General features: G+C 42.2%; 1 protein-coding gene and 1 non-coding gene across 3 annotated transcripts; one reads left to right on the forward strand and one right to left on the reverse strand.

Annotated features, from left to right (window-relative positions):
• Window positions 1-823: 823 nt before the first annotated feature.
• On the reverse strand, window positions 824-3,121 carry LOC127365143 (trace amine-associated receptor 13c-like). Of its 2 annotated transcripts, none has more exons than XM_051402926.1 (2): window positions 2,951-3,121; window positions 824-1,693 (listed from the first exon to the last, which is right to left on the reverse strand). In XM_051402926.1, the coding sequence occupies exons 1-2, from the start codon at window positions 3,112-3,114 to the stop codon at window positions 883-885; spliced, it is 975 nt and encodes a 324-aa protein (XP_051258886.1). In that variant the 5' UTR covers window positions 3,115-3,121; the 3' UTR covers window positions 824-882. The 2 variants fall into 2 exon arrangements, with proteins under 2 accessions (XP_051258886.1, XP_051258885.1); XM_051402925.1 differs by having other exon boundaries at window positions 2,900-3,121.
• Window positions 3,122-12,056: 8,935 nt separating this feature from the next.
• trnat-agu (transfer RNA threonine (anticodon AGU)) lies at window positions 12,057-12,130 on the forward strand. Its single transcript has one exon. It is a non-coding gene; the product is annotated as a tRNA-Thr (tRNA).
• Window positions 12,131-13,081: the final 951 nt, after the last annotated feature.

Genomic DNA, 13,081 nt, shown 5'->3' on the forward strand with positions numbered 1-13,081 from the left:
CTTACATTACCCCAAATGTTTCCAACAACGTTCAAAATGGATTTGAACTGAATGAAGGTTGCATCTAAATATGCTTTGTACTGATTTTGGTGAAATCAGAAATTAGATATAAAGATGTGCCAAAAGAAGCAAAAAATAGCTTTACTAAAAAAATCCAAGATGGCGGAATATTTTTACAGCATCAGTGGGTTTTACCTACATCAGTAAAATAAGCATCATCTAAGGAACCCACTTTACAAACATGTTTTTTTTCTACTTCTAATGGTTCATAAGTTATCAGCCATTTATTCAGATTTTTTTTTAAGAGTTTGTGAACATTTGAATTATGTTTTTAACTGAAAAAATGTGAGTAGATGTGGCCCCAAAACGTACAGAAGAATAAGCATATGAATAAAGAGTGAAGATAATAATGTGAGACTGTGTGTGGCAATCAATTAAAGTCAAATGATTTCCTAAAACTTAGAAAATAAAGTCTACCTGTAAATGTTCGGTCTATATCATCTCACCACCTGTTTAAAAATGCCCTTTCTTCTCTTTATAGGATCAATTCAACTCGACACAGTTTGGGATCAATAAGGTCTATCTGATCTTAATGTTTTATATGCTACGTTTGTCATTGCAAACCCTTTGTAAACACCTCAAAGAGGTATTCCTTATTAAGAATTTCCACACAAATATTAAAAATGAATGAACGTTTAATCAGTCGGATTATATTAGTGAATTATTTGTATTATTGGGAGAAGATTTTATGTTCTGTTTGCCAAAGTTATGTAACTGCAGGATTCACAACAATAAATCAATAAAAAGACTCTGCATTATTAAATCATGTGATTTGTAACTTTATTATAAAGATAAACTATGGAATAATAGGATGAAGTGTCTCTACAGCACGTTGGCCTTGCAGGAGTCGGGCTGCAGGATCTGAAGAGTCACAATGAGTCTGATAGCTTTTCTAAACCAGGGGTACAAGAAGGCGTAGATCAGTGGGTTCAGACAGGAGTTAAAGTAGAACAGAGAGATCACAAAGACCACAGAGGACGTGTCGAGCACCGTGTCCTGCCCTGTGATGGTGATAAAGCAAAATGGACAAAGACACACTAGGAAGGCAACTACGACGACACCCAGGTTTCTGGCTGCTTTCATCTCAGACTTCTTGGCGGTTACGGTCACCGAGCACCGGACGGCTGCAATGCGAGAGCGTGTGGCGTGAGCCTGAGACGCCGCCACCACAAACACTCTCATATACAGAACCACGATGACGGTGACGGGCCCAATAAAGGTCAGAATGACATCGGCGATTCCTGCAATGTAGTTGATGATGGTCACACACTGACCGGAGCAGGAGTGATACCTGCCCGGCTGCACCAGGTTGTCCTTCAGCATGGCGGTCTGACAGAGCACGGAGCAGCTCCAGCACAGAAACACACACGCTTTAACTCTGCTCTTGGTCACTCTCAGGCTGTAATGCAGCGGCGTACAGATAGCCACGTAGCGGTCGACTGATATGAGCACCATGTTTCCCACCGAGGCGGAGGTGATGATGTAGGCCACGTACTGATACAGGATGCACACAACGTCCCCCAGGGGCCAGCAGCCGTCTATGAGCAGGATCTGGAAGAACATCAGGAGGCCCACGAAGAAGTCTGAGACCGCCAGAGAGAGGAGGAGGAGGTTGGTGGGGGAGTGCAGCTTCCTGCGGGGAGAGGAGGAACACGTTAGGCCCGATGGAAATGATGGCAGCAGGAGGAGGTCACAGAAAGCTGCAGTCAGTCGGACAATAAACAGAAAGTCACAAAATGTTTACATCCTGTTAGATCATCTGTAGGCGGCCTGTATCAATATAAATAAACCTTATTATTATCAACAGGGCTGCACAATATAGTAAAAACATCATATTGCAATATGTTTTATGATTAGCGTGGGAATGATCGTCTTTGCATTACAAATTTGTAATGACTTGGCCAAACTGAGATTCTGATAATATTACAATTATTAAATACAATTAATTGTGCAGCTCCAACGAGATCTGTTTGTCACAGATGAAACTTTCACAACATGAAACAATCTACAGTCAAATATTAAAGTCACACAGAGAGTTATTATTATAGTCATATTTTCATGAGCTCAAATAGAGTCAATGTCAACAATATTATTATATACTTTATAATACATAGTTTTATATTCAGGTTCTACGAGGGTGCAACAGCATTCAGTGCACAGCCAGTTTAATATTCGTCCCTCTGTGAATAATTTCAGTGAAGCACTGACTGTATCTGTGTTCTGTAAATGAATTTGTAGTGCAGATATGATCTTTCTATGTGAATATGTGTTTAAAGCAGATTGGATATAGTGGCAGCAGTGTTCAGCTAACAACACTATAACAGCACAGATGATTGAATGAACATGAATAGCATTTACCTGAATATTACAGAGGAAGATTACTGAACTACAAACAGTGATTTAGTTCTGACATTGAATATATGTGCCAAATTGCAGAAACATGCTTCGTTATTTTCTCTTTTTCTTTCTGCAAAAACACTAGTTGTGCCCTCTGTATGACGGCCTGTGAGTGCAGATTGGAAGCAGGTACTCACACACACACACACACACACACAAACACAATGAAGTAAAAAACACTGGTCCTCATTTCAGCGTAACAGCATTCAGACAGTAACAGCTCTCAGTCAGTGTGTGAACTCACTACTGACACAGATTATCTCTGCAGTTTTGACAACATTAAGGATACAGTCTGTGCACGAATGAGGTCACACACACACACACAGACAGAGGATTTTTCTACACATTCCCAACAGTTTTACAGAGGCTCACAGAGAACACAGGCCTTTAAATGATTTCTGAACATTTGACAGAATGTTATTGACGTTATTTGAGCTCACACTGGTTTATAATATAACAGTAAACATGGTGAAGCTGAGAGGTTGATCTCTGCCTGAAGTGGGAGATGGAGATAATGACGAGCAGGTTGAGAGCAGCAGTGAGCACAGAGATGAAGAACAGCAGGATGTTAATGAGCAGAGCCTCAGACTGAGGACGCTCCAGCCTCCTGCAGGAGGTGTTGAGGAGTTGTGGAAAGCAGAGTTCAACTTCTTCCATTATCAGAGAGAAGAGAAGCTGCTGAACTCTCTGTGAGTCATACACTTCATTTATCTCTTCCTCCTCCCTCCCTCCCTCCCTCCCGTGTGTCACACCCCGCCACCCTACACTGTGTGAGAGTACATCCACATTAAGTCATTGTAAACATATTTTTCTCTCTCTCATCTCAGCAGTTTTCTCCCCCAAAATGAAGCTTTTCCAAAATGGCCACCGAGTGTTCAAATCCTAAAACTGCAGGGGTCAGATGTATAAAGTACGACCAGTGTGTACAGTGTTCAAAAGATAACTGCGTTGAAATGATTTATTTGTATAGCGCTAATTCATAACAAAAGTTTTCTGAGGATAACAGTTCCCAGCATGAGCATGACCTTGGCGACAGTGGCAAGGAGGGTGGCCGTCGGGGTCAGATGAGGTGGACACAAGATATAATCTGAGAGAAGCCCAAACGTGTAGTATGGGTGAACTGGGAATGTCTGGAGGGGGCCCCTGTCCGAGAGATCTTCAACTCCCACCTCAGGCGGAGTTTCTCCTGTGTCCCTGTGGAGGCTGGGGACATCGAACCAGAGTGGTTGGTGTTCAAAACTTCTATTGCTGAAGCTGCGTCTGTGAGCTGTCGTGTTAAGGTCTTGGGTGCCTCAAGGGCCAGTAACCCTCGAACACGGTGGTGGACACCGCTGGTCAGGGAAGCTGTTCGCCTGAAGAAGGAGTATCCTATGGGAGGTGCTGCAGGAGTATGGGGTGAGGGGGTCACTTCTCAGGGCCATCCAATCCCTGTATTTCCAAAGCGAGAGTTGTGTCCGGATTCTTGTTCGTAAGTCGGACTCGTTTCCAGTGGGTGTTGCCCTCCGCCAGGGCTGCGCTTTCTCACCAATCCTGTTTGTGACTTTCATGAGGCGTAGTCGTGGGGGGGAGGGGTTGCAGTTCAGTGGGCTGAGGATTACATTGCTGCTTTTTGCGGATGATGTGGTCCTGATGGCATCATCTGCCTGTGACCTTCAGCACTCACTGGATCGGTTCACAGCTGAGTGTCAAGCAGCTGGGATGAGGATCAGCACCTCTAAATCATAAACCGGTCGATCTCTGTTCCTACCCTCACCTGTGGTCATAGCGATGGGTCATGACCGAAAGAACAAGATTGCGGGTACAAGCGGCTGAAATGGGTTTCCTCAGAAGGGTGGCCGTCGTCTCCCTTAGGGATAGGGTGAGAAGCTCGGTCATCCGCGAGGGACTTTGAGTAGAAAAGAGCCAGTTGAGGTGGTTCGGGCATATGGTGAGGATGCCTCCAGGGCGCGTCCCGAGGGAGGTGTTCCTGGCACGTCCAGCTGGGAGGAGGCCACGGGGCAGACTGAGGACCAGGTGGAGAGATTATATCTCAACACTGGCCTGGGAACACCTCGGGATCCCCCAGTCAGAGTTGGCCGATGTGGCCAGGGGAAGGGAAGTGTGGGGTCCTCTGCTGGACTTGCTACCCCCGCGACCCGACCCCGGATAAGCGGATGAAGATGATAATGATACTGTAAAATGTACACAAAAGGCACATTTATAAACTTCATTTTAAATCATTTATGAGTGATTAATAATTTAAATCTTTCTTTTTATTTTCATTCGCCATCATCATCATTTTAATATGAGCTGTGGGTGCCCGGTTAGCTCAGTGGGTAGAGCTGGCGACCCATGTACTGAGGCTGAGGCCTTGCTGCAGAGGCCCAGGGATCAAATCCGACCTGCGGCCCTTTGCTGTGTGTCATCCCCTCTCTCTGCACCCCCCCTCTGTCTGTCTTCAGCTGTCACTATAATAAAGGCAATAAATTAACCATTGGTCATCCTTGTTTAATAAGAATTACTGAAATATTACTGATGGTTTACAGCTACATGTGATGAATTATTATTCTTTGGAACAGCCACATCTGTGCGTAATGACTGCTGAGCAAAACTATTTCTTTTCTACTTTTACTCTGACTGGAATCCTGGAGGGACTAATGAGGCACTAAATGGTCATGTGGATTCAAAAATGTTTTAACGCTGTTTACTTTGAGATGAATTATTTCGTTATGTCAGGATAACAAAGCTTTAATTTTACCACGGCAGAATATTAGCATGTTGACATTTAGCTTGTAGCGCTGTGTGTTAGCGTGTTAGCATGTGAACGGTCTGTTTCAGGTTTCTGATCTGAGCCGCTGCAGCGAGCGAGCGAGGCAGGAGGTGAAGGAGAAGGAGGAGGAGAAGCAGCAGATGAGGGAGGGTCTGAGGGCGGCGCTGGAGGAGATGACCAAGCTGAAACTGCTCCTGCAGGTACAGCGCCTCCTGCTGGAGCTCTGAGAGAGGAGCTGTATCACCACCGTTAGCTTACAGCAGCGTAGGACAAACGCATTGAGCTGCTGACGTTCAGGAACCAGATGCACTACGAGCCTCGTCTGATGTCTCTCAGTAGTTGTATGAAGACAAAAAGACATGCGGGCGTCAGGTTTAAACCCAAACATATCTTAGAAATAAAACATCAAATAGAATTTGTCTATAAACCAGGAAGCTGGAACCTTTACGTGGTTTCTATATTCAAAGTTTTACGATGAACGTGGAGTCGAGTTACTTATAATGTTAATAAATTAATAACAGCAGCAAGACGCTCAGTGTGTGTACGTTTACATGAAGTCATTGTCATAATATTTATAATAATCATAATGTAAAATACAGGCCGTAGTGTGTGTGTGTGTGTGTGTGTGTGTGTGTGTGTGAGTCCTGACCTCTGACCTGCAGAGCAAACAGACAGCGCAACAATAATGGCAGTAAAATAAATACTGAGGCTGTATAGCGTTATACACACACTCCTCTCGCTGCTGTTAACTAACAAAAGAAAATCTTCTCCACGTTCATCAGGTAGCTTTTAATGTAGAAACCATTCAGTGAAATCGGTTGCAGCTCCTCCACAGTCTGTCCCGCTCCAAAATGGCGGGGACGCGTCCCAGCAACGGGCCAAAGAGGATTATTATATTATTATATGTTTGTACTTAAACAATGATTACATCATCAGGTGTCTGAAGGTCACAACAACAGAAATGATCTCTAAAGAACGATTGCATCATGTGCTCGTTAACTCTTCACACCTCTGATTGATCATGTGACACTAATGGAAGCAGGTGGGAAAGGTTTCTGCTGCTAATGAGCTCTATGTGTGTGTGTGTGTGTGTGTGTGTGTGTGTGTGTGTGTGTGCGCGCGTCTGTGTGTGCGCGCGTCTGTGTGTGACTGTGTGATGGTTTTTGTGTATCAAGCAGACATTTGATACGATACGAATACACACCGTCACTAGCGGACATTTTGTATTAGCAGGACAGGGTCAGTGTCTTCTGTCTCAAGGTCAAGCTGCTCCTGACAATGATGTCGCCTATGTTGAAAAAACAGTTTCTGCCCTTTAACTCCCGAAGAACGCTTTTTTTCCATCAACTGCTGGAAGCTGGCGCCAGTATTCCACAAACCGAATGGTAAGACTTGTGTTCGCTGTCCTCATCCATGGCCACCTGCCAGTTCCCCTGTTGGAGATCCAGAGAGCTAAAGTACTGGGCTCCAAGCATGGACTCCAACATTTCATGTACATTGGATAACCATCATGGTGTGTTTCAGCATTAACTGGGGGAGTGCCATCCTTCTCAGGGGTCAGAACCAGTGGGGAGGTCCAAGCAGAACTGGATGGTTCTATGAAGCCGTTGCTGAGCAATGTCTCAATTAGTTGTTCAACCGACATTGGAAGCAAAGTCCACAAGATATGACTTGACTGATACACCTCAACATGTCTCTGTGGTGGAGTATTGCACAAAAGTAGAATAAAGACATCCAGGATAATTGAGCAAGCGCAGCTTGACTTAGCCTGCTCGGCGCATCCTGGCTTAATTGGTTGCACGTTTGCCAAGCCAGGATGAAAAGGTGCGGCTATGTTAAGCCAGGTGTAGATAGTCGGGATAAGTGCGTGTTCACGGCATACTGAAATAGACCTCACGATCGCTCACAGAATCACCGATGGGAACATGGATAAGAGTCGCACTTCATATTTCACGGCCGCTGAACAACAGCTCCTGATGGAGTTCTATGAAGAGGTGGAAGATATCATAAGAAAAAAAGGCAATACCAATGCCATAATTAAAGAAAGAGAGAAAGCCTGGCTGACAATAGCGGACCGGCTTAATGCTTAAGTAGTCCAAAACTGTACAATGAATAAACAGTGCTCCACTGGAACTGTCATCATTAGGCTCCAATTAAAGGACTAAAGGAGTTACTGTAAGTCCACTAATCAACTGTTGTACACTTTGCTTTAAATGTGGCAAGTAGAGGTGCATGTTACTTAAATGTAGAGTATGATTAAGTGCAAACAATTATCCACAATGTGTGTCATTTAATCTATTTTTATCTGTTTTATCTTTCTATCCTTCATAAAGAACAAACTTGTCTGGCCATAAAAGGACCTGGCAGCAAGTTAAAATTAAATACAAGAACATTTTGCAGGCTGGTCAGTGACTTTAAAGTAGATAACAGTGAACAAATGAGGTGAATAGATTAGGTGTCTGCTGACATGTTGAATGTCTGTATGATTGTCAGTTTAAAAAAAAGCCCATAGAACTGGCACAGGGGGCGGCCCACCATGCCAGGATATGACCCCAGCGGAGGAGCTGGCACTCCATTTAAATAAAGGGAGGCCAGTGATGGAGGGGATCCAGGGAGGGACAGTAACAGACTGTCCCAGCCACAGAAAGTGTCTGCTTCATACAAGGTACATATTGCAGTGCTACTGCACATGGAACACAATCAAATAAATCTATTATACTGTCTGACTTTAGATTTCCTTGCAGTGTCTGGGAACACGCTTACACTTTTGGAGCCACCAGAAGATGATCCGGTTAGTACACTGAATTGAAATCACAGGCTTGGTATGTCCTGTGAAATCTTAATTCAAGTTCTCTCAATACATGTATGTATATGGCAGGGGGAAGGCACATCTGCAGCTGCAGAATGCACTTCTGCAGTTGAGGAGACTGTGTCACTGGACTCCAGAAGGCTTGAGCTATGTCAATTTTATGGAAATATCCTGCTTATTTAGTCCATAAAGGATATGAAGTCAGTGATGTGGTGCTAATAGAAAATATATGAGTAACAGGACCCAGATGCTGCAGTCTCCTAAGCAGCCTGGTCACATTGTGAGTATTGGCCAAAGTAAATCTACATTATGCACAAATCCTGCTGTGCTAATTGACATTTCTTTTACAGACTTCACAAACTGTCAGAAGACTATACGCAAGCACCTGGAGAGACAGAGCTGGCAGACATTAAAATCAAACTCAAGAAGAGAAAGCTCCAAGAAATGGAGCTGGATCTTGAGATTAAACGCCGGACACTCAGGAAACTGGACCTGGAAATCCAGAAACTAGAAAGAGAAGTGAGTATTTCAGTGCACACAGTAACCATAACTGCAATACAGCGTTTTAATCTTTGTTGCTTTTGCTCTCTCTATTCCAGGATCCAAGCAACCAAGACAAATGAGGACTGCCAAATAAAAAAAAATTCAACTAGAAAACATTGTGGTGTCCTCCCTTTTTCATGAATGTGAAGTAGAATTTAAAAGATAACCACCGATGCTAAACAAAATGCACACACAGCAAAAAGTAACATTTAAGATCTTTTATTAACTAAAGATAGGCTAAATCCAAAAATTAAGTGAAAAAACTTGCAATATATTGCTCCCTGACGAGTCTGCCATTAATGTTGAGATTTAAATGAAATGAGAAATGACAATATATATGTAATATTTAATACAGGATAATTAAAATGATGCAACATACTTAGAAAGACCATGGACATGCTGTAAAACACATTAATTCCTCACAGGATTGACGGTGGAAATACAGGTGAATCACTAGGATTAATTTTAGCTTGGCTGTTAGCCTGGCTGTTAGCCTGGTCTGGAGCAGGCTAACTGCAGAGAATAAATCACCATAGTAACTCGGCCGGGATAAGTTTGACCTGCTTTCATGCAACCGACTTGAGGCTAAATTCAGCCAGGATAACCAACATATCCCGGCTTAATCCCTTATCCTGGTTTTGTGCGATACCCCTCTGACCTGTGAAACTGTGTTTCCACAGCCCTCAAAGGTGCTTGTTTTTCTGCTTCCCATCCCATCCTAGAGCCTGGAAGTGAGTCAGTTTTGTTTGTTCTGTCACTTTGTTTTATAATTTGTTATAATTCATTTGAAAGCCTTGTTCTTAGTCTTTCTCACCCAAACTGGAAAACACTGCAGCCAGTTCTATTTGTTATAGTGTACCGCGCTCCTGGACCGTACTCTGATTTTATATCTGAATTCTCAGAGTTTTTATCAAGTTTAGTCCTTAAATCAGATAAAGTAATTATTGTAGGTGATTTTAATATTCATGTGGATGTTGACAATGACAGCCTTAGTAACGCATTTATATCATTAATAGACTCAATTGGCTTCTGTCAGAGTGTAAATAAACCAACTCATTGTTTTAATCACACTCTTGACCTTGTTCTATCATATGGCATTGATATTGAACATTTAATAGTCTTCCCACATAATCCTTTCCTATCTGACCATTATTTAATAACTTTTGAATTCATACTATTAGACTATAAGCCATTAGGCAAAACTTCCTACAGCAGATGTCTATCTGACAGTGCTGTAGCTAAATTTAAGGAGGAGATTCCTTCAGTGTTTAATTCAATGCCATGTCTGAATTTAACAGAGTCCTATAAGGACTTTAGTCCCTCTGAAATTGATAATCTTGTCGATAGTGCTGCAGGCTCACTACGATCAACATTAGACTCTATCGCTCCTATAAAAAGGAAATTATTAAAACATAGGAGACTAGCACCGTGGTACAACCACCAAACCCGCCAGTTAAAACACATAGCTAGGAAATCTGAAAGGAAATGGCGCTCTTCCAAATTATCAGAATATCGCTCAATTTGGCAAGATAATCTTAAAACTTATAGAAAGGCCCTCCGTAATGCCAGAGGAGCCTATTACTCAGCACTAATAGAAGAAAATAAGAATAACCCTAGGTTCCTCTTCAGCACTGTAGCCAGGCTGACAGAGAGTCACAGCTCTATTGAGCCACATATCCCCATAAACTTAAGTACCAACGACTTCATGACCTTCTTCTATAATAAAATTATTACTATTAGAGAAAAAATTAATCACCAACTGCCATCAACAGTTATCAGTGGCTCTCCAAGTTCAGGGACTTCTGCCAATGTAAACTTAGATATATATTTAGACTGTTATTCTGCTATCAATCTTCATCAGTTAACTTCAATCATTTCTTCATCGAAGCCATCAACCTGTCTATTAGACCCGATCCCAACTAGGCTGCTTAAAGAAGTCGTACCCTTAATTGGCACTTCTTTACTGGATATGATTAATCTTTCTTTATTATCAGGATATGTACCACAGTCCTTTAAAGTAGCTGTAATTAAACCCCTTCTTAAAAAGTCCACTCTTGACCCAGGGGTTTTAGCCAACTATAGACCGATTTCTAACCTCCCCTTCCTCTCTAAGATTCTGGAGAAAGTAGTCGCCAAAGAGTTGTGTGACTTTCTACATAACAATAGTTTATTTGAGGATTTTCAGTCAGGATTTAGAGTTCATCACAGCACAGAGACAGCTCTGGTTAAAGTTAATAATGACCTTCTGATTGCTTCTGACAATGGACTTGTCTCTGTACTTGTATTATTAGATCTTAGTGCTGCATTTGACACCATTGACCATGATATTCTTTTACAGAGACTTGAGCATCAAATTGGCATTAAAGGAACCGCACTAAGCTGGTTGAAGTCATATTTATAAGATCACTCGCAGTTTGTACATGTTAACGATGAATCTTCAATAAATACTACAGTTAGTCATGGAGTTCCACAAGGTTCTGTTCCCTTTAGGCAACATTATTAGGAATCACTCCATTAACTTTTACTGTTATGCAGATGATACGCAGTTATATCTATCAATCAAGCCCGATGAAATTAATCAATTATCTAAATTACAAACATGTCTTAAGGACATAAAATCCTGGATGACCTGCAATTTTCTGATGTTAAACTCAGAAAAAAACGAAATTCTTGTTCTTGGCCCCAAAAACCTTAGAGACTCATTGTCTAAAGATATAGTTACTCTAGATGGCATTAACTTGGCCTCTAGCACCACTGTCAGGAATCTTGGAGTTATCTTTGATCAGGATTTGTCATTTAATTCCCACATAAAGCAGACCTCTAGGACTGCCTTCTTTCATTTACGTTTCATTTACGACAGATGCAGAAAAACTAATCCATGCATTTGTTACTTCAAGGCTGGATTACTGCAACTCTTTATTATCAGGTTGCCCCAATAAGTCCATTAAAACGCTCCAATTAATTCAGAACGCTCAAGGTGAGTCCTGAACCATCCCTTAGTTATGCTGCTATAGGCCTAGACTAACATTATGTCATAGTCCCTTCCTCTCTCTTTCTGCACTCATTCATGTTCCATTAATGCATGTTACTAACTTCACTTCTTCCCCGGAGTTCTTGTGCTTTCTCGTCTCGCAGGTTCTTATCGATCCTGGTGGAGCCTCCTGCCATGGTCCTGCTAGATTGCCATTGCCAATACTGTTGTTGCTGTGCACCTGTCTGTCTGTCTGTCTCTCTCTCTCTCTCTCTCTGTCGAGACAGACGACCACCCACCTAGAGCCGGAGGATCTGTCCTAGGTTTCTGTCTTTTAACAGGCAGTGTTTCCTTGCCCTTGTCTCCAAGGTCTTGCTCATGGTGGTACTGTTGGGTCTCTGTAAATAATGTTATAAAGAGTTCGGTCTAGACCTGCTCTATTTGAAAAGTGTCCTGAGATAACTTCTGTTATGAATTGGCGCTATACAAATAAAATTGAATTGAATTGAATTGTTTTAGCAACAACTGGCACTGCGGCTTAGTTGGTTAAAGTGCCTGTCTAGTAAATAGGAGATCCTGGGTTTGAATCCCAGCAGTGCCTGATTTGAGTTCTTTAAAAGACCGTGCTGACAGTAGTGAACTCCAGAATCTTTAGCCTGAACTCCACTGATGGTCAGAGTGAAGGTCAGAACCAGATCCACTTCCACTGAAACAAGTTAAAACTCCAGACTGACAGGCTGTAGCTAAATAAATCAGGAGTTTAGGAGATTCTCCAGGTTTCTGAAGGTACCATGGACTGTATATATAATGGACAGAGGATAATCATACAGCTACAATTATAGTGAAATGTATTGTTTTTAATGAATTTGTATTGCTCCCTATGTCAGTGTTCAGCTGCTTCAATCTGCAAACATTTATCAGTTGATTTTAATTTAACTTTGTGTCCTGAAGAGTGAACATTTGTTGGAAAAGTCAACCAGCGTTAAATGTGAGACACATGGCCACTAAAATGCTTCAATGTGGGGCAGAGAGTGAAATTAATTAACAGTTAATCATTTATCCTTCAACAATTACCACTTAAACACAAAGAAACACCAAAATAAAGTGTTTGTTATTAATATTACTGAAGATGTGTTTACTGACCTCCACTGTCTCACATAAGCTCAGACCGAAGGATTATGGGAAATGTAGTGCATTGTGGCTCAGAGGTCTGACAGAAATAAAATACAATATAAATACAAACAGACAATAAATAAGTCCGCAAACATTTGGTGGACACAGAACGGATCAATAATGTGTCAGTAATCAATCAGCTTATCCGAGCTGGTCTGTGAGTGCAGTAACTTTAATAACTGTGTTCAGTTTCTGTTCAGACCCCAACAGCCAATCACAAGGCAGCTCTCTAACACCTGAGCCGTTTCCATGGCGACAGGCTGCAGCTGGTTTTGGTCAGTTCACAGTTTTTATCTTTCAGGCGTTACGATTGGCTCAGGGACATCCTAAGCTCCTCCTCCCTCAGACTGCGGTCCAATCGCTGCGTCTCGGTCTCCAG

Source organism: Dicentrarchus labrax, unplaced genomic scaffold, assembly GCF_905237075.1.
Source record: "Dicentrarchus labrax unplaced genomic scaffold, dlabrax2021, whole genome shotgun sequence".
Taxonomy (NCBI): domain Eukaryota; kingdom Metazoa; phylum Chordata; class Actinopteri; family Moronidae; genus Dicentrarchus; species Dicentrarchus labrax.